Raw genomic sequence first — 19,814 nt, 5'->3', positions numbered from 1 at the left:
TTTGTTTGTTTTCTGCTTTTCTTTTCTGGCTTAAAATGTTGATATTGGGAAGTTAACTGTAATGAGAGCTGTACTTTGGTCCCGTGCAACTAATTTTCAAGTGGGCTGCCTGAAATGGCTATTATGTGACTAGTAAAATGTGTACACTGTAGCCATGGGGCAGCCTGAGAATGAATTTTCATGAGGTGCTTCCCACAGGAATGTCCATTATAGACCTGTAAAGCCAGAACAATTTGCATGGAGTGTTTTTTCCTCCACACTCCGCCTGCAATAACGATGACAAAACACACCCTGTAACAGCACTCTGTCCAGAACTGCTCAGTAGTTGATCCCTGAGAGTCAGAGTCACGCCACGACAGGCTGAACACCGCCTGGAGGGTTTTGGGTGTAGTAGTTGGACATTACTGAGAACAAGCTTAGGAGAGTCAGTGTTCTCCAAGTCTAAAATGAGTAACTTTAAAAATAGAAAAACAACTTACATTCCTAATTATAGTTCTTGGAATAACCCCAAATGTAACTTAAAATATATCCATTCATATCCTTGGGTTTGGCAGCCTAGCAGAGAATAATATTTACCTATGTGTATATATTTTTGCTTTACCAGTATTATAACTCTCTCTGTTTATGTTCAGGAGTAGTTTTCCTCCCCCCACCCCCGTTTCAAACTTGCTTATGGAGAAGGCCACAAGGCACACCTGTGTAAATACAGTTGTCACAGGGTACAGCAGTATTAGGGACTTCACATTGACCATTACTGGTTCGTTTCTGGAGTTGGCAGAAGTGTTTCAGGGCTGCTCTCTAAGGACTGTAACTACACCCTTGGAATGTGCCACTGCTGTTTTCGAATTAATGTGTTTATTTTCAGCTAATTTGAAGGTGAAGTCCGAGTAAATATACTGGGCCAAACAACTGAATGCTCCGGGGGGGACACATGACGCTCTGTGTTAGAACCAGGACACTAACATTTCTTTATTTTCACAGCATCTCTTTTCTAAGACTAAAGTGCTTCGAGCTCTGAGGTCCTCAAACAGCCTTCTGTGATCCAAACGCTGTTTAGGGTTTCTTCCTTTTTTTTTAATTAGATATTTTCTTTATATACATTTCAAATGCTATCCCAAAAGTTCCCTATACCCTCCCCTTGCCGTGCTCCCTCCCTTACCCACCCTCTCCCGCTTCTTGGCCCTGGCATTTCCCTGTACTGGGGCATATAAAGTTTGTAATACCAAGGGGCCTCTCTTCCCAGTGATGGCCGACTAGGCCATCTTCTGATACATATGCAGCTAGAGACACGAGCTCTGGGGGTACTGGTCAGTTTCTTCCCTTTTTTTATTGCCAGAAGGATCGCTTGCATGGTACAGAATTTCTTACCTGTTGGAGAGAGGGTTTCTATCAGTATGAGTCTTTTGATGAACTGTCAGATTGGTAGCCTGTCACCAACATTAGTAGTAGGCACATTCCAAGTGTAGGATTGAAAACATACTGCTAGCACCAACTGGACATTTCTGCAAAGGCCTAAGTAAAGGAAGGGCCGTGGTGCCAACATTGCATGTTAGACAGGTGACTGCATTATGCTTCTCAGAGTCCCATTATGTGTCTCGGAGACGCGATGGTTGTGTGCTGACTAGAGCTTACCCATTCCAAGGGAGCCTCTTGAGAGATGATCTCTGTACTTTTTGTGGCTTGTCCCAGATTCTCAGAATTTATCTTTTCCAATAACTATGATTTGATAAGACTAGGTTTGATTAAGACTAAGATTGATAAGACTAAGATTTGATTAGATTAGGTTGGACTTTTTTGTTTTCTTTTTCATTTTAAAAAGATGAATTATGGCAGCTCTGTTTGTTCTTTCTTTTCTTAAATGCATGGCTCCTGAGGACAATATTATCTCTCAGTGTATCTGTACACACATAGTATATACAAATGCATATGCAAACACCATACAAAAGTGGATAATTCTCAGTATCGTGTTTATGTGACTTATTTGACTCATTTAAAACAATACACTTACTTATTGAGAAATGCTATGACCTCATCATGAAATTAATGTACATACATATATCATGCTTGCATGTGCATGTATAATATTTATAATGTATTTGTAGACTCATACTGAAATAATACATTTGAATTAAAGTGGGTATTCATCCTAATGAGGACATGGAATTTTATACTTTGAACAAAATGTTCCTAAAACATTGCCTTTGTTTATAACAAGAATTCAGAGACTTGCCTGGTCGAAGGTAAAATAAAATCTGCATTTGACCACTGAACTGAGGCGCTGTCTAAAAGGTGTTTTACAGACACTCAGAGGAATTGGCTGTGACAGCGGCTCACTCAGCCAAGAAATTTGACTGTCATCTTCATCCTCTTGCTTTCGCGCACCTCAGTGGCCAGTAAATAAATGTGTCTTTTCCTCAGTGAATGATGGCAGCTCCCTACCCATCAGATCATGCTGTACAAATATAGCTGAATTTGGAAATGAATGAAATTAATCTAATGATCTGTTGTTTCTCTTTGTCTTGGGCCTTCGCATTGATTATCAAGGCACTTCTAGTACAGAATTGCTCAGTTAGAATATTTCTGGACGGGACTGTTCTTAAACAACATTTACACTGAGGTGAAAACTATAGAAATATTCTGATTTTAATAACAGATACTACTGTGTCAGGGAAGGCCAAAATTTCGCAAGGTACAGATACACACTTTGTGACCTTGACACCAGTAAACAAAAAGGTGTGTGTGGTGTGTGTGTGTGTGTGTGTGTGTGTGTGTGTGAGTGCGCACCCCATGTGTCATTATGACCTTCCTGATTCCAAATAGGTGACTGGGTATCATTTCCTTGCTTACTATAATTTTTTCCAATATAAATTATATAGCTTTCTGAGATCATCCTACCAGAGCAGGGATCTCTTTAATTACATACAATAGTATGGTCTACTCAGGGAAATTCCCTAGAGGAAAGTAGGCAAGTTTTGATCAGGACCTGGGAACTTGGACTATTTTCATATATCGAGGGGTGAAGAATATTCCAGGGGCCACTCAGAATGAGCACCCAGGAACACGCTGAGCCCAACTATGAGCAACAATATTGAAGCAGTTAAAAGTAAGTTCCCACTAGACCACTGTCTTCAAAGGCCAGCCTCACCATGTTCTAGCTACATGATGAGAGGTGAGTTAACCCACTGCTCTCTTCAAGACGCATCTGTTTGTGGAGAGGAGGGTCCTCACTTTTAGTATCTTTATGAGAGTGAATGTGTATCTGGCACGCGGCATGGCCCGGCAAATGTTGGCAGATAGATTGCTGGGAAGGAGGGTTGTCTTACAGAGTGAAGAACAGGTTGTATACGTTGTGAGTTATCTTGAAATCTGAGGTCAGAAGTAAGCCAATATGATGAATGGCCTTAAAAGGCTAGAACGGGAATATAGGTCTCATTCTGTAGGAAATGAGTCTGGGACCACTAGAGGAATAACATGCAAAAATAGAGGTTAATAATGCTTATACCATCTTACATCTTACAGCTTGGATGCTAAAATCTATTTATTGATTCTTTAGTTCCTTCTCCTATTACCACTAAAGGCAAAGGTTTTAAAGGCCTGTGTGTCATCTGGAAGTTTAATTCCTTCTTTATACTGATTTTTTTTTGTTCATTCCTCAGAATTATTCCATTTGCAATTTATGTTCAAAGTGTTTCTTCATTAATTCTCCATAGCAGCTGATAGCCCTCATAACCTATGTTACATATTCATTATAAATTTGTACATCATTGTCAGTATTAGGAAGTATTACCGACAGCTCTCTATTAAGCCTATGTTTTGTTTTGTTTTTTCTTTGATGGTTATTGAAATCTTTTTTTTATTACGTATTTTCCTCAATTACATTTCCAATGCTATCCCAAAAGTCCCCCATACCCCCCCCCCACTTCCCTACCCACCCATTCCCATTCTTTTGGCCCTGGCATTCCCCTGTATTGGGGCATATAAAGTTTGCAAGTCTAATGGGCCTCTCTTTCCAGTGATGGCCGACTAGGCCATCTTTCGATACATATGCAGCTAGAGACAAGAGCTCTGGGGTGCTGGTTAGTTCATCATGTTGTTCCAACTATAGGGTTGTGGATCCCTTTAGCTCCTTGGGTACTTTATCTAGCTTCTCCATTGGGATGTTTTAACAACTCAAATAGAAGGTCCTTTAGTGCAGGATTGCCCTGTGCTGTGGGGCAGCTGTTGGAAGATGATGGAGTACGCTTCAGGCTTCTCACACACTGGCAATGGACTAGAATGCTTGCATTTTTACAGTTGTATTTTTTCTCAATTGCAATATTATGAGCATTAAGGTTTATCCCACATTTAAATTACAATTCAGAACATTACTATCTTCCATTATAATCTTTATTCTGTAGATATGAAGAAATGCTTATGGGAGTGATATTAAGAACTGAGGACTTTTTTTCCCCAATAATTGTATTATTCAGTTTCATAGGCGGTACACTTTCCCAGTCCTGTTGAGTATGGCTTGAATGGCTAGGATATTAATATAGTAAATCATTTTAATTTTTTTACTTTTTTTGAGGGGGCAGATGCCATCATATTTGGAGGTCAGAGGACAACTTCTGGGAGTTCTCCTTTAACCAAATGCATTCTAGGGATCAAACTCAATCTTTCAGGCTTAGCAGAATGCCTTTGGCTGCTGACCAACCTCTACTATTACTGTTCTTTATCATGTATGCAGACTTAGTCAAAAGCCACTCCATGTTTTCGCTGGCTACACCTCATCCAGAAAAAAAAAAAAAAAAAAATATATATATATATATATATATATATATATATAATATAGCATTGAGTTTTAGGAATTGTTTAATAGGGCAAGTAGAAAAAAAATCTCAATTTTATCTTTAGAAATTATGTTTTCAAAGAAACATTATTTTAACCAGTAAAGTTAAAAGATCAAGGAAATCTAAAATTTACTAAGAGTAGTTAATCAAAACCGGAGTGTGCAGTCACAGTAGAATATATTCCACTACATAAGAGTAGCTGTAATTAGGATCATCTGTGGTAAGCAAGCCTTCTACCGCTGGACTAAAACCCAAGCTGACATTATTTTAACAACAAATATAACACAGGCTGAACAGTACCATTAAAAAAATTATTTGACAGCATCTGGTAATATCCATGCTCTACTAAAGAAGCCATTTATTTATACAGAATAATTCCACTGTGAAGAAATAGGAACAGACTTAAGAACAAGTATCTCACCATTTTTACACACATGCACATGCATGTACTCACACACATGCACCTATGTGTGCACATGTGTTCAATTGGTGTTTTTCCTCCAATTCCTGTACTTAGCTAAAAAGGGTGAGATAGCCATTTCTGTTTGTAACAGGGTTCTTTGTATGCACGTGGATATCTTCCAGGTCGCTGGTTCCTCCACGAGGCTGAGTTTGTTCTTCAGTCTTTCCACATCATGAATTTGATATATCCAGTTTGACATGTAGACCAAGACCTGCAAATCCACTTGGAAAGGAAATATGGAGAGAGAACCAAGTGTTCAATGAAAATGTCTCCTGGGTCACAGCCTTAGACATGTCGATGGCCCTGATTGTAGTCTGCCGCTAGCTAAAGGAGGCCACAGATCCCTAGAACATCATGCCCCTGGAACAGACTTTGCTTAGAGCTCCAGAAATAGAACTCTTTGTCTGTCTTCCTCTTATGTTCTTCCTACTCATACTGTTGCCTTTCATTTTGGGTGGCATCACCGACTGGGGAGTCCTCCAACCTGTATATTTTCACTGTCGCCTCTTGCCTTACATTGATGTTTCTGAGTGACTGCTTCTTCCTTCAAAGGGGCTTAATTCCCGGGGCTTGACCTATGCAATTTTCTCTGGACATATGCATCAAGTGATCTTAACTGTTAGCATCTTTTCCAAGTAAGCCACTGCTATCTTTCTGCCCACCTGGAGGACTGATGGCAGGTGCTAGCTGGCAAGCTATAACACTTCTTTGTACTCTCGGAAGGCTGAGGTCTGAGCAAGCTGTCACTCCTACACAGCTTTGTTTATCCTGCCTGCCAGAACAGTACAGTCACATGGGAGTGCTTTTGTTATTAGCTCCCAACTCCTTCTCCCTGGGATCCTTTTCTTTCTTTGGTAAATGATAAGACATCAGAGGATTAGAAGGAATGGAGTGATTTCTTTTAAGATATGGTTTTACTTTTGTAAATTTTGTTTCTTGCTCTGTTGAGATCTCCAAAGCCACATGCATGGCTTCTGTTCAGTGTACTTTAATCCTGTTCACAAGGGTTGGAGCCTCAGTATTTTTATAAGAAGTAGGAATCAAACTAGCCCAGGAAACGACCTGTCAAACTCTCTTTGCCTACTGGTCACATTTAAATGGAATTTCTAAGCACTGTTATTTTAAGTCACCCAGTGTTTGCTGTAGATTTACATTTTAGTACAACTTTTTTTTTAAAGCTAGACATATTTTTCATTTCAGTTTGCAATGAGTTGTACTCTGAGATATAATTATAAAAAATACATAGATATATTTTTCATTAGGATTTGAAAAAAAGATAGCTAACATCTTGTTTTACCTTGTATGTATAATTTCTTTGGCATTTAAATTACATTTTTTTATTCCTGAAGGATGATATGAGTTAAGAAGAATAAGTATTTTTGGGGGGAGGAGGTATTTGTTTTAGAATAAATATTTTTATGAGTGGAAACGGTGGGATTTTCTTTTGCCACTGCTTAACGATGGATTTTTCTCATTTCAGAAGCAAAATCAAACTTCTATCTAGTCAAGGTTTGATGTAAAACAAATAAGTGGTACATAAGAAAGTGTGTCAAAATGGGTTTTCAAGATAGATGGTGAGAGTCTCCCCTTGACTACAAAGAATGGCAGAAAGTCCTTGTGTCTAAGCAGACACCTAGGCATGTTCTCTCTCTCTCTCTCCTTGCAAAAGGCAAGAAATGACTTACTTTTGCCTTCATGAACAATCTCTCTCATCTGAATCCCTTTATAAAATTATTGATAGCTTACCTTTTTCTCCAAAAAAAAAGTTTTTTGCTTTGTTTCTCCACTGAAACCTCACAGCATTAATATAAAACAATCCAACTGATGTTTTCTAAAGGAATCCTGACAGTTCAGGGTTTTCTTTGTTCCTTTGTCCTGAACCTTCTCCAAGGTTCCAACTTCTGTCCACCCCACAGTTCCATAGATAATCTGAGTGAGAGTGACTGACTCCCAAATGGAATACATATTCTCTCTCTCTCTCTCTCTCTCTCTCTCTCTCTCTCTCTCTCTTCCCATCCCTACCCCCTCCACCCATATCCCCAAGTGTCACACCCAAATTCTAGCATTGATTCAATGGTAGGAAATCTGCTCAGACACAGGGACTTTCTGCCATTCTTTGTAGTCAAGGGGAGAGTCTCACCATCTATCGTGAAAACCCATTTTGACACACTTTCTTATGTACCACTTATGTACCACCTCAAAAGATCATCTATCGAGATGAAGTTATACAAGATCCCAGGGGAAGCCACTTACAGATTTCCACACTTACATTTTTTTTAATTGGAGGTTAAGCACAATAGTGGAGGCTGGAGAAATGGGTCAACAGTGAGGAACACTTCTTGTTCTTTCCGAGGATCTGAGTTCCATTCTGAGCGCCCACAATGGGACAGTTTACAACCACCTGTGACTGTAACTACTGATCTTTGTCTGCAATTGAAAATGTGTGTCCTATTTACACAGACACACATAAATAAAAATTAAAAATGGACCTTGAATGATTCTTTGGAGGTTCTAGCAAGGGACCAAGTTACTCATATACTCTTGAGCAAAGACTGGTCCTCCTTTATTCTAGAGGAAGCAGCCTCAGCAGTAGCAGAGAGGGAGGAAGTGGATACACACCTAGCCAACCAAATCAGCTGAATTGATGCTGGTGATTCATGGGTTGACAGATGTCACAGTGAAGTGACTGTCACATGCTTTTCCCTCTTCTCTTGCTAACAAATTTTGAGTTTCTATGAATTATTAGCTGTTGTAACTTTCAGTTTACTCTACTTCCAAAGCAGCGTCCATCTCCTTGGTCCACTGTCTTCTTTGTTTGAGAAAACAGATCCTCAGGTTATAGTAAGTCTGTCTTCCAGGCATCCTCTTTGTTAGCTTCATAAGCGGTGGCATTTGAGCTCTAAGTTCTTATTTTCAGTGCAGTAACTGAAAAGCTTCTGGTTTGCTGTGAAAACTGCAGGTTAGGTTGGCAGAGAGCATGCTTGCTGAATTGCCATCTCCACAAGTCCCATACCACAATTGGATATAGAATGTTTCCATTTAATAGTACTCATGTCTCACTATGCTTTTGAACAACAAATGATGCTTTATTAATTTTGTCTAAGGAGCCAGACAAAAGTGGGCAAAAGGTGCCTTAAGACACGCATGATACTAGATTAGCATTTTTGAATGTCCCAGAGACACATAAACTTGTTTTTAAAGCTGGAGGTATTTTTTTCATTTCAGTTTGCAGTGAACTGTACTCTGAGATATAATTAGAAAAATATGCAGATATATTTCATATATCTACATCACAGGTAGCACTTTCAGTGAGGACAAAAGGGGACAAAAATCCCATCCATGAAAGGAGGCTAAGCTTAATATCAACCATTGCTGATACAACCATGAAATTTACTTCTGTGTTCTGCATTGGTTTTTGCTTATTGTAGTATCTTCCACACTGGTTTGGGGAGGAAAGGAGGATTGGGTTGCTAATAGGTGTTAGTATTTTTCACAAGTGCACTGGGTTCACAGAGGATAGAATTCCACTTCTGTTTTTCTAAAGATACATTTGCACATACATTTTCCTTTCTGGGGAAATCTCTTTCTCTCTCTCTCTTCCCTCCCCCCTCCCTCTTCTCCTCTCTCTCTCTCTCTCTCTCTCTCTCTCTCTCTCTCTCTCTCTCTCTCTCTCTCTCTCTCTCCCCCCACCACATGCACAGGCATATATGCATGCACTCCATGTGCTCAATGACTGCCATTGTGATTTAAGGTGATATAGATATGTTGTGAATCCTTCTGCTCATGTTTTGACCACTCGCTGTGACTTCTGCTTTACTGCATCATTGTGCAATGTTTTCTGGTACACAGCACTCTGCTTAAAGTGGGAAGGAAATCTATTGTGAATAAATAGCCTGGCGCTTTCACATCATACCCTTATAATGCATTCACCACATTAAAAGGGACAGTTCATTTTTAAATGTGTGTGTGTGTGTGTGTTAATAGCAGTCATCACTAGCCTGTTAATTAATATTTTCTTTTTTCATACACAATAGTTTACTGTATTCCTAAATCAAATTATTAATTCATACTCACCTTAAGATATCAGGGCATTTTATCATGAAAGCATCAAAGCATATTTTTAAATAGATATTCGAGCTGTTGAAAGATGTGGTCTCCTCTGACATTGCCACTTATGCATATAGCTTGTATTCACATTTGTGTATTGTTTTCTCCTGACAGTTGACTTCAAGCCTCGGGCCAGCATGGACACTGTCCACCATATGCTGCTGTTTGGATGCAACATGCCCTCATCCACTGGGAGTTACTGGTAAGGATTGGCAGGCTCGCAGTAGAAACCTGTGCTTTTATGGGTACCACGTGTATTTATGTAAGGATTTTACAGGTGACAGTAGGCACATAACCGTGCTCAATGACATCCTGTGGTTATCGTAATTATTTAGTCCCCTGTTCAGTATCAGTCTTAGTCACTGATTAAATGCTTATACAAAGTGAATTTAGATTATTGATATTCTGACATAAGTTTTTGCCCAATTCACATTTCCACCCAAAAAACACTGCAGTTCTGTTCATCCAAGGTTTTTTGGTCCCATTGGCTGTGTGAAGTTATCTGTAGGCATCATTTTATTTATCCTACTGCCTCTTTAAAGCAAGCATTTCTATGTTTTACAGACAAGAAGCCAGAAGCTCAGGTGTACTAATTATATTCAAAGGATCAGCTATCTGGACACAAGCCATACATTAATATGTCTGATTTCAAAGTCCAAATATTTTCAATTTAACCATATTTTCCAATGTTTATTTAAGTAACTATTACAGTTTGGGGGATGATTTTAATCATTTCTTTGAGCTTTCTATTGTGCCATGACGAATCAATAAACCGTTCTTAAATGTCTATTCTAGAGTGGCAGAGGACGGTGTGGGGGCAGTTCAATGATGAATGTGTTTTCTACACCCAGAAACGTATTCTATAATTATTATGTCTTGAAATTCCCCCTTTCATTGTGTTCTTCAGTGTCACTGAAGATCTGTGAAATCTGAAAAAAATTCCAATATATTCTAAGCTTCCTGCTTTTCACTGACACGTGGGACCATTGTCAAATATTTAGCAGTCCAGAATGACCGGCATGTCATGCCATGCACCATGAAGCAAATTGTTTTGGTATCCTGCTCCTACATAATCATGTAGAGCAACTTCTCAGTGTATCCTAATATTCATTAGTGTGATGAGAGGCTTGCAGCAACTGCTTTCTAGTCATTTTTATAATAAACAATTGCAATATGTATTTGAAACTGGGAAAAGCATGGGGCAATTAGTGGAAATCTCCATAGACCAAGTGCCATCAAAGCATTTGTTAATAGGCTTACGTTATTTGATGTAATGGGCATATCACATAGGAACCAACCTCACGTGACTAGGTTTATATAAAAATGTAATCAGCAAATCACAGTTAATACCCTTTGGTATCAACGTTATTGTTTTATCTCTTTCATAAATTTTTGTAAATAAAAAATCTCCATTAAAAGATTGTTCTTTGACAGTCTTTTCTGAGTCTTATTCAACAAATCACATCCTTTATTTTGTAGGCTTAAAAAATGTCCCTTCTGCAACCAGCAATATAGTCTTTTAGTTTGCAGAGTGATTAAAAGAGCTGGAAGGAACGTAAGATCTTTAAATGTGCTTTGGCTTCACCTTGCCTGGGAAGAAAGAAAAAGCCCAACAGCACTTAAAAGCTAGGAGGATCCAAACTGTTAAAAATTATATAGGCAAGAGTTCTGTTTGCTCTTTTCATCCCAGAGGAATATCAAAACCATCACATTGTTTCTGCACTTTAGATATTTATTGGTACTCTTAAATGTACTATTTTGAAACTCTACTTTTATAGAAACTTTATGTATTCTGCCAAAGGGTTTAAAGTTTGGGGAGGAGGTTGCCATCAAAGGAAATGCCAGTGAAAGTGGAATTGTGGGATGATTTCTGTGTCTCTGTATGTTGTCTTGCTAAAATTAGTGTTTGAAAGACAATGAGACAGAAGTGAAAAAGTATCAAGCCCACAGCCAGATGCTGTGTGTTGGATATTGAGCTTATTAGGTTTATTGACTTTAGATATGTGCTCAGCCGCTCATAAACCCCGCTTATGCTGACAGTTCCATAATTCTGTAAGTGTGCATTACATACCTTCCAGGAGTCAGCTGAGGAAGGTGTGATGACTATGTGCATAGGTTGGCTCACCTCAAGCACATATCTGCTGTGCATTGCGCCGATGAGTAATTAGGATTTTGTGTAATGCTGAGTCCACATCATTTTAAATGTAATTGAAGCTACTTGCTTGGTAGCACGTTCCCTTTTCATCTATAGATTTGTAATAATTGGCTGTGAAGCCATAAAATAAGGAAAATAATTGATGCTATTATTCATCTTCTTTTAGCCAAGCCCAAAGTCTTCATTTAACGTTTGGAAGTAGATATAGGAGCCGTTCAATATGCAAAGTAGAAGGCAGGCATTAAGCAAGGCTGCTGCTCTACTCGCTTTGGCTTTACAGTCGAGCCTTGCATTCCAGTTAACGTTAATATAGATTCTTCTCTCCAGTATTTGGCAGGGCCCATTTCTCTCTTTAAAAAATTAGAATTCATGGCACTTCACGGGCTGAACACTTCTAGGTTGCTTCAAAGGACATTTTACCGCCTGCCCCCCCACTGCTTTGCAAGGGCAGCAGCAGAGCCTGTGGAGGCTTTCTCAACACTTGCCTTCCTTTCCTCCCAACTAGTGGCAAAAATATGCCACTGTGGAAAGTTCTGTATTCTTTGAGTAACAAGATTAATCATGTTCATTTTAGATTGTAAATCTAGCATTTGATTCTTCCAAAATAGAAGATGTTTAAATAAAGACTGCAACTCTCACACATACTTCTCACTGGGATAGCTGTACTGATTATTGATACTTAATAATATCAGTAACCCGTTTATGATCTAGAAAACTCTTCGGGGAGCACAAATCTATTTTGACAGTGTGTAAATGCATAATATTATTTTTTTTTTTACCAGTCAAGCTTAGATTTCTTGTTTTCTTCGTGCTAGTGCGATCTCCTTCTGTCCACCTTTCCCCATGCCTTTTTCCCGTGAGTTTTTGCTTTCACTCCCAGCTCGTTGGCAAAAAGGCATGCATCTTTAATATAGAAAGCATTTTTTCCCTGAAATTATGAAGTTATAACTCACCCCCTGTCTTGAGGCAGCACTTACGATACGGAGGCAAAGAGCTGCTCTGATGTTTCAGTGCGGAGCTGCCCTCCTTTGCTCTCGGTAATTGCCTCGTTCTACTGTTCATTAAAATATATTTACAGTTATATTAAGTTTACATGAAAACAGTAGACACAGCATGAAGCAGTTTTCATTATGCAGTCATTTTAATTTTAAAGTTTTTTTTCCCTTCCACAACGCATTCGAGTCTGTTGTGTCTCGTTCCAAATTAGCTGCTCACACTGTTAATGTGTCTAGTTAATTATATGCATGTGCACTTAAATTGCATACATTGATGTGAACCTTTTAATATACTGTGGGGTGGTCTCTTTATAGTTCGAGTGGGTCTCATGCTCAATTCCAAATTAACATACCTCAGGAGGATGCAAATAGGGACCAGCTGATGGAGCGGCCTCTCTGGTGACCCAAGAAGGCAGCGGTACCTGTCAGATGTAACCTAACATCCCTGGTTGCTGTCTGTTCATGCAAAAGACAATTAACCACATCTAGAGACCAGTGGTGAGGGATGACGGAAGGCAGGAGCGAAGGGAACAGTAGAATGGTTTGCTGGACTATGCGTGAGCTCCAACATTTAGGCGCAGCAGATTTGTTGGCTGAATTTGCGCCTAAACAAGTGCTCCGCTACTTGCCATATCTCCAGCGCTCTTTTAGGGATAAAACGAAAATGCAGCTTATAAACTCTGCTGAATTTAAATGTATGTAACTCTACTAGTTACTAGCCAATCAGAGTCTCTTGGAAAATACAGTTCCCAGTGTTCCTTCCTAGGAATGCATTATTGCATCTTCATATGCTATTTGAATCAGTAAGTAGTTATTCACCAAGAGTTTCAAGATTTGGGGGGAAAATTATGATTTTTATTTAGATGAATTATTTGACATTTAGGGTAATAGTTTTGAAGTACTTTTGAAAAGATTGATCTATTTTTATTTTACATGGTATGCCTGAGTTCCCTTACATGCATGTATATGGGCTGTGTTCATGCATGGTACCCCCAAAGCCAGAAGAGAGTGTTGGAGTCCCTGGAACTATTACGAGGCCTGTGAGTTGCCACTTAGGTAATGGGAAGCGAACCAAATTGAGATTCTTCGTAAGAGCAGGAAGGTCTCTTGACTGCCAAGCTGCCCCTGGGCCCTGGAGTGCTTTTTTTTTATTAATATTATTTTACTTTTTTAGAATTTGTGATTGTAGGGTTCTACAATTTCTGTTCTGCTGAGTGCAGATTTTGGTGCTTAAACAACTTAGGGCAAACTGAGATTCTTTTCCTTCAAAGTATTGGGTGAATCGGGATGCTAGTGAAAAGAACAGTGACTACAGATACTAATTATGTGCTGAATACTTCAAGAAGATGAGGGGTTTGTTTCAAAAGTTTAATAAATGTTTTGAATGTTCAAGGGGATGCATTGACTATTTCATGGCACCACACTAATACAAACATTTTTATTTTGTTTGTGTATCAGTTAAATTGTTTCAATGACCCAAAACACCATTATGACAAAAATACAGAATAACATAAACTGGAAAAAAATACCAAGATGGTTAGGCTGTTAGAGTTAGTGGACTTTAAATGTATCACCAGCCATGTGCCGCAGTATGGTTGTCTGTACATAGCTGAAACTATTTTTAGTTCTTATAATTAATTTTTTATTTTAAAACTATTCCTAGTGACACTTATGACCAGCTCAACTTGAAAAATCAAAGAGAGCTGCTACAAGCTGTTTGATGTTTTTTTAAAAAGGGAGAATCCCAGTCCTCTCTAAAGGAGGCCATTTCCAGCTGCTCTAACTTAGCATCATTCTCAAAACCAAAGCAGTAGAGTGCCTCACCATCCTCTGAAGAATTAGCTTAAATCCCTTTCAACTGCTTCTATTTATTAGCCACCTGCTGTGTCTCTTTAAATGCCACAGGCTCCACAGGGTTATGGATGATGATGGGAGCAGGAGGGAAGAGAGAACATTACTAGAGCATATGTATGCCTGTGTGTAACACTCCCCTCCGTTACTCATTTAAATGGCTTATCCTAGTGATGATGCTTCCCAGATAAGGCCACAGCTTTGCTGCTTGCCTCCTGATCCTCCTGATTGAGAGCAGGGTGTGTGCATGCTGCCTTTGCAGGTTTTCTGCATCCTGGATGCTCATCCTCGCACACTCCATAGCAACAGTCAAAGTATTTTCTGCAGTACTTTCTTTGTCTCTTCCTCCTTAAGAAACTTCTAAAAATTCAACAAATAGAGCACGCATTTCCACATAACAAAAATAGCAAGCCTCCAAATCCCATACCACCCTTCATTTTGGGCATCATATGCTGTGCATTTAAGGGCAGTGTTTTGTCACAGCTTCTGCTGGACTAGAGTGAACTGGCTTCCCTTTATTTATTATGCATTTTATTTAGAAAGGGTCTGTACTCCTTGATGACCTGGAACTTATTTTTTTCCTCCATCTCTTGCGTGCTAGGATTAAACCACCTAACCTTGCTCATGTTACCTTACAGATTGGACAGTTGCCCTCGTAAAAGCTGGGCATAGCGTGCTCAGTGTGCTGCCTCCATAGAAGAGATGGGCTTTTTTGGACTGAGAATTGTGCTGCATACCCTCTGTCCTTACAAATGTTATTGCCCCTCTCATTGGGATGTGGGCGGTGACAGGGGTAGTTCCTATGATGCTGTTCGTCAAACCACTACCAAACTTATTTAGTTTTCTGGCTAGGTGTTCTTTGATTTACTGTGGGAATGTATAATTCCTACAGAACTACTGAAGTTCCCATGGGATTATCTGAATTTGCAACAGTCCTGTATTGGTTATAAGGCACCAGTTAATGATATTTGAATTTTTAACTAGAACCAGTGCAATTTCAAAAGGTAATAATATCCTACCCACAGTATTTATTACATTGTTTCAAAAAAAACCTCTGTTAATTTTTCTGGCTATGGTTGCTAGACAGCTAATGTATTACAGTTTGAATTTAAGGTCTACCTGTATTGGTTTCTTTTCCTGTTGCTGTAATACAATTCCCTTACAAAAGCAACTCAAGGGGAAAGGATTCATTTCAACTTACAAGTCAAGCAAACGTCAGATCACGTCTATATAGTCAGAAGCAGAGAGTGTTGAATACTGGCTTTCAGCTCATTTTATCCATTTTATATATAATCCAGGATCCCCACCTGGGAGAGGGTGCAAATGACAGGAAAGATGACTCTTACCACATCAAATCACCTAATCAAAATAATTCTGCACAGGTGAACCCAGAGGCGGAATTAACCCACACACTTGTGCCTGGAAGTTGTTTCCAAGGCGATTCAGACCCTGTCAAATGGACAGTTCATACTAACCGTCCCCAAGCCAAACGGGACCTGACAATTTGGGCTTTATTATCTTAGCCAAAAGAGATGATAAGGTGTCATTGCCCATCTCGATCAAGCAACCTTCGATTTCAAATAGCTTTTAGCAGATTATAAGCAATGAGTGCTTTATCAGTCACTTAGATAGATGGTCCAACATGACGGCCTTGCTCTCTTTGAAGCTCGGCACAATCAGAAAGTATTCCTGCCATTCCAAAAGGGCCCCTGTGGATTAAAGGTGAAAAGGCTTCTACCAGTTAAGTCCAGGAATCCAGAACCATCTTAATTTCAAATGTTAATTGTTGCCCTACCCTTTAAGCTAGCAAGGCCATTGTTTTATTTATAGAATGTGAAACTGTTTTGTGCCAACTAGGTTCTATCATCAGTGAAACTCATCTCTCCTGACAGCCCATTTTACTGTCTTCCTTTAGTTCTCTCATGCATGAGGTTTAAGATTATTTTTAGTATCCTGATCTCTTTCTGTGAGTCATCATTACTTAGTCATGTATTTAATACATTTATATACATATATACATTTATATACATACATGTATAAGTGTATACATTTATATACTTACATGTGTATGTGTATACATATACATATGGCAGATGTTTTAATAAAGGCAAGATTTTAAAACAATCACTTTATGTGTGGGTATTTTGCTTTCATGCATGTCTGTACAAGCAGGGCCTGTGTGCAGTGCCCACAGAGGCAAGAAGAGAATGTCAGATCCTCTAGAACTGGACTTACAACTATTATGAGAAGCCATGTGTGCTAGGGACCAAACTCAGATCCTTAGGAAAAATAGTCAATACTCTTGACCAGTGAGCCATCTCTCCAGCCACAAGCTGAGATTTATTTTTTAATTTTTATTGTGATGAGTGTGTATGTATGTATATATGTGTGTATGTGTTTAGGAGTCCATGGAAGCCAGAAGAATTTGTCAGGTGCCTTCGAGCTGGAATTATGGGTAGTTGTGAACCCAATGTGTGTGCTGGGAAACAAACTGAGGTTTTTCTGGAAGAGTAGTGTGTGTCCATAACCACTCAGTCAACTCTGTAGTCCCAAGATCTATTTTTGAAGTTGTTATTCTAGTAGATCTGACAAAGGTAGGATGTGAAATTGTTTGACTTTGTGATTTCCCCCTGAAATTTGATTTTAGAACTGCTTGTACACATTGCATCTTCAGGTACGACAGTATCAATAACAGTTTATCTTCCTAGGATATTCTCTGTCTCTAAATCAGTGTCATGAATTGTGATGAAAGAAAGTGTGACAGCCAGAGCTGTCAACTGTGGCTTAGTTCTGTGACCTTTGGACTGGCTTGAACTGAGTGACTTAGTTTCAAAGTACATTCGAAGTATTCCTAAGACAGTGAAGAGAAGCCAGGCAAGTCATGACTCAATATGCTGGTGCTTATATTTTGCTTTTATCATACCTAGTAGTTCTTATTTTATATGTGACAATGCAGTATCGTACTCAGCTGAGTTATTTACATGTCTGAACATGTAAACATGAAAGAAGCAAACTATACTGCCTGGATGCATACAGTCTAGTACAGTGCTGTGATTAAAGAAGGGGAATTGGTGATGGGGTTCCTGGGAAGGAAAACTAGAACTCAGCCTTAAAGCAGAGAGTTAGGAAAGAGTCTCCCAGACCAAGAGAGTAGTGGAAACAAGAATCGAGAAAATGCACAGTACCATGGCATGAGCAGAGGTCTTATGAGTTATGTGTTATGCTCCAGGATATAATATTTCACTTTCATTTTTGGGAAGCATGTGAAACATTTTGAGCCAGCAAATGCCACAAATGTATAGCTAGAAATATTTACTAAGCCATTGTTCTCTGTTTTCTGTCCATCTGCTTCCATATAGTCATACAGTAAAACCTGACTTCCATATCAGAGAAAATAATTACCTTACCACTGTCATCACACTGATGCTAGGCCCCTGTAGATTTATGATCTTTGTTGAAAGGTATGAAAACTGCCACCCAAAGCTTTACATTTTAACAGCTCACAGGGAGTAAAGTATAAAGTCCATCACATCTGACAGCCTTGTTTCTCTTAACTATTATACAAAAGAAGCCAAGGAAATGTTTATAGTTTTGGGCACTGTCCAACACCCTAAGTCCTTGAACACATTTGGCATGGGAATGTCATAAACATTTGTTCCAAACACAATTATCACATGGTAATGGTCCTTCATGTCTAGTGTATGGCAATTGACAAGAACAGTAAGAAACAACTGGTTGATGTGTTTTACAGCGCACATTACACAGTCTCTCTGGAGTCTGATTTACCGAAGCGAACGTTTGCTAAGCATAGCATTTGGGACCCCCTGGTGCTGGCTTTCTCATTCTTAATTCTGAGAGATAATAGTACTCACTATCTGTACTGGCATCCTTTTCCCACCTCCAACAAGAATTCCGGCCTTTGAGTTTGAAGGATAGATGGACTTTCCAGTGCTTCCCATGTACGTAACCTATGTTCTTCCAGGACTGTAGGCTCAGCCGCTAACCCATTTAAGATGCAACAAAAATCTGCCTTTCCAATCTCTCCAGACCACAGGTGACGCTCATTTTCTATGAGCCAGCTACTGGCAACAAAGCTGTATTTGTCTTCATTCTTGATACTTTTCAACCTTTATGATTGGTTCTATTTCCTGCCTCTGACCTTGTTTGACCCCAATTTTCCAAAACACAAACATAAACACATTTAAAAAAATAATGTAACCTGTCCATGTTTTAAACAAATATAATTCAAGGACAGGAAAAAACTGGGAGTTATAATATTGTTAGAAACAATGCAATTTGCCATCAACTTATCATATATTAAATTAGGTCTACCAGAGTTCTTGGCTATGCAAGTTATACTGTACATCACTAGTATAGCCCTGTCAAGGGGGTTTCCATATTTGAGCTGCTGGGCTCTCAAGGGATGATAAACATCCAAGAAGCACAACTGTTAGAAGTGGTCCAGTGAGGTGGTCCAGGGATGGAAAGAAGATGGGCTTTGTGCTTGAAGCTCTCCTCACCAAACATCTCACAGTACATGCCTACCCTCACTGGGTAACTGTTTTTATAAACTGAGTGTTTTATTAAATAGTGCATTATATCGGATAGTGTCTTAATTTATAAAGAGCTTTCCACTTGTATCTCATTTGATTCACAGAGGAAAACATCCCCGCATTATAGAGAAAACTGAAACAGAAAACTAAATGATGCTGGTACCACAGGAAATGATGTATAAATGCAAGCCTGTGTTCACTGTGGTGTGTGTGTGTGTGTGTGTGTGTAGTGTGGTGTAATCAAAGGTCCAAAGTGTATGCACATACTTTATCCTCCTGAGGGCACACAATTGTTGATGCAGCCAAAAATGTATTGACAACATCACTTCCTTAATCCCCAGAGAGTAAACATGGATGCCATTCTTCCCAGTCTCCGTCTAGGGATCCACAGCAGTAGTCTTGGCTTGTGCAGTGTCATGTTTGGAGTTTTGTCGGGCTGCCTGCCTGATTGCAGACAGTGCATTTCATGTAGGATGTATCCAGGTCCAGGCTGAGCATCCACAACACAGGATTTGTTCCTCCCTGTTCAGGTGCTTTGCCCGTGCAGAAATCGCTCCAGCCTTACTTCAGATGTTAAGCCTAAGAATACAATAAATAGATATTGATGTGTCTGACTTTAAAATACCTGCCCAAATATGGAACAGTTTATGGATTTCACGACCTATATAGTCATTATGGCTACTTTTTCTTTCAGGTTTTGTGATGAAGGAACCTGTACAGATAAAGCCAATATTCTATATGCCTGGGCAAGAAATGCTCCCCCCACCCGGCTCCCTAAAGGTATGTTTGAAGTGTCTTGGATAGTCTAACTGGCATGCATCAGCTTTTCATAGTCCGTTCTAAAAAACACGGTTGCCAGTG

General features: G+C 39.3%; 1 protein-coding gene across 10 annotated transcripts in view; it reads left to right on the top strand.

Moving 5' to 3' along the window:
• Positions 1-19,814, top strand: part of Pam (peptidylglycine alpha-amidating monooxygenase) — a 271,195-nt gene that overhangs the window by 154,048 nt on the left and 97,333 nt on the right. For all 10 annotated transcript variants that reach the window (XM_085839864.1, XM_085839854.1, XM_029480198.2 and 7 more), the window contains exons 5-6: positions 9,514-9,601; positions 19,648-19,733. In XM_085839864.1, coding sequence (XP_085695990.1) covers positions 9,514-9,601; positions 19,648-19,733 — 174 coding nt within the window. The remainder of the gene's footprint in view (positions 1-9,513; positions 9,602-19,647; positions 19,734-19,814) is intronic.

The sequence above is a fragment of the Mus caroli genome, unplaced genomic scaffold (genome assembly GCF_978045245.1).
Source record: "Mus caroli unplaced genomic scaffold, Mus_caroli_1 scaffold_1, whole genome shotgun sequence".
NCBI lineage: Eukaryota > Metazoa > Chordata > Mammalia > Rodentia > Muridae > Mus > Mus caroli.
The sequence above is the reverse complement of the archived record's forward strand: the minus strand, read 5'-3'. Positions and strand labels throughout refer to the sequence as shown.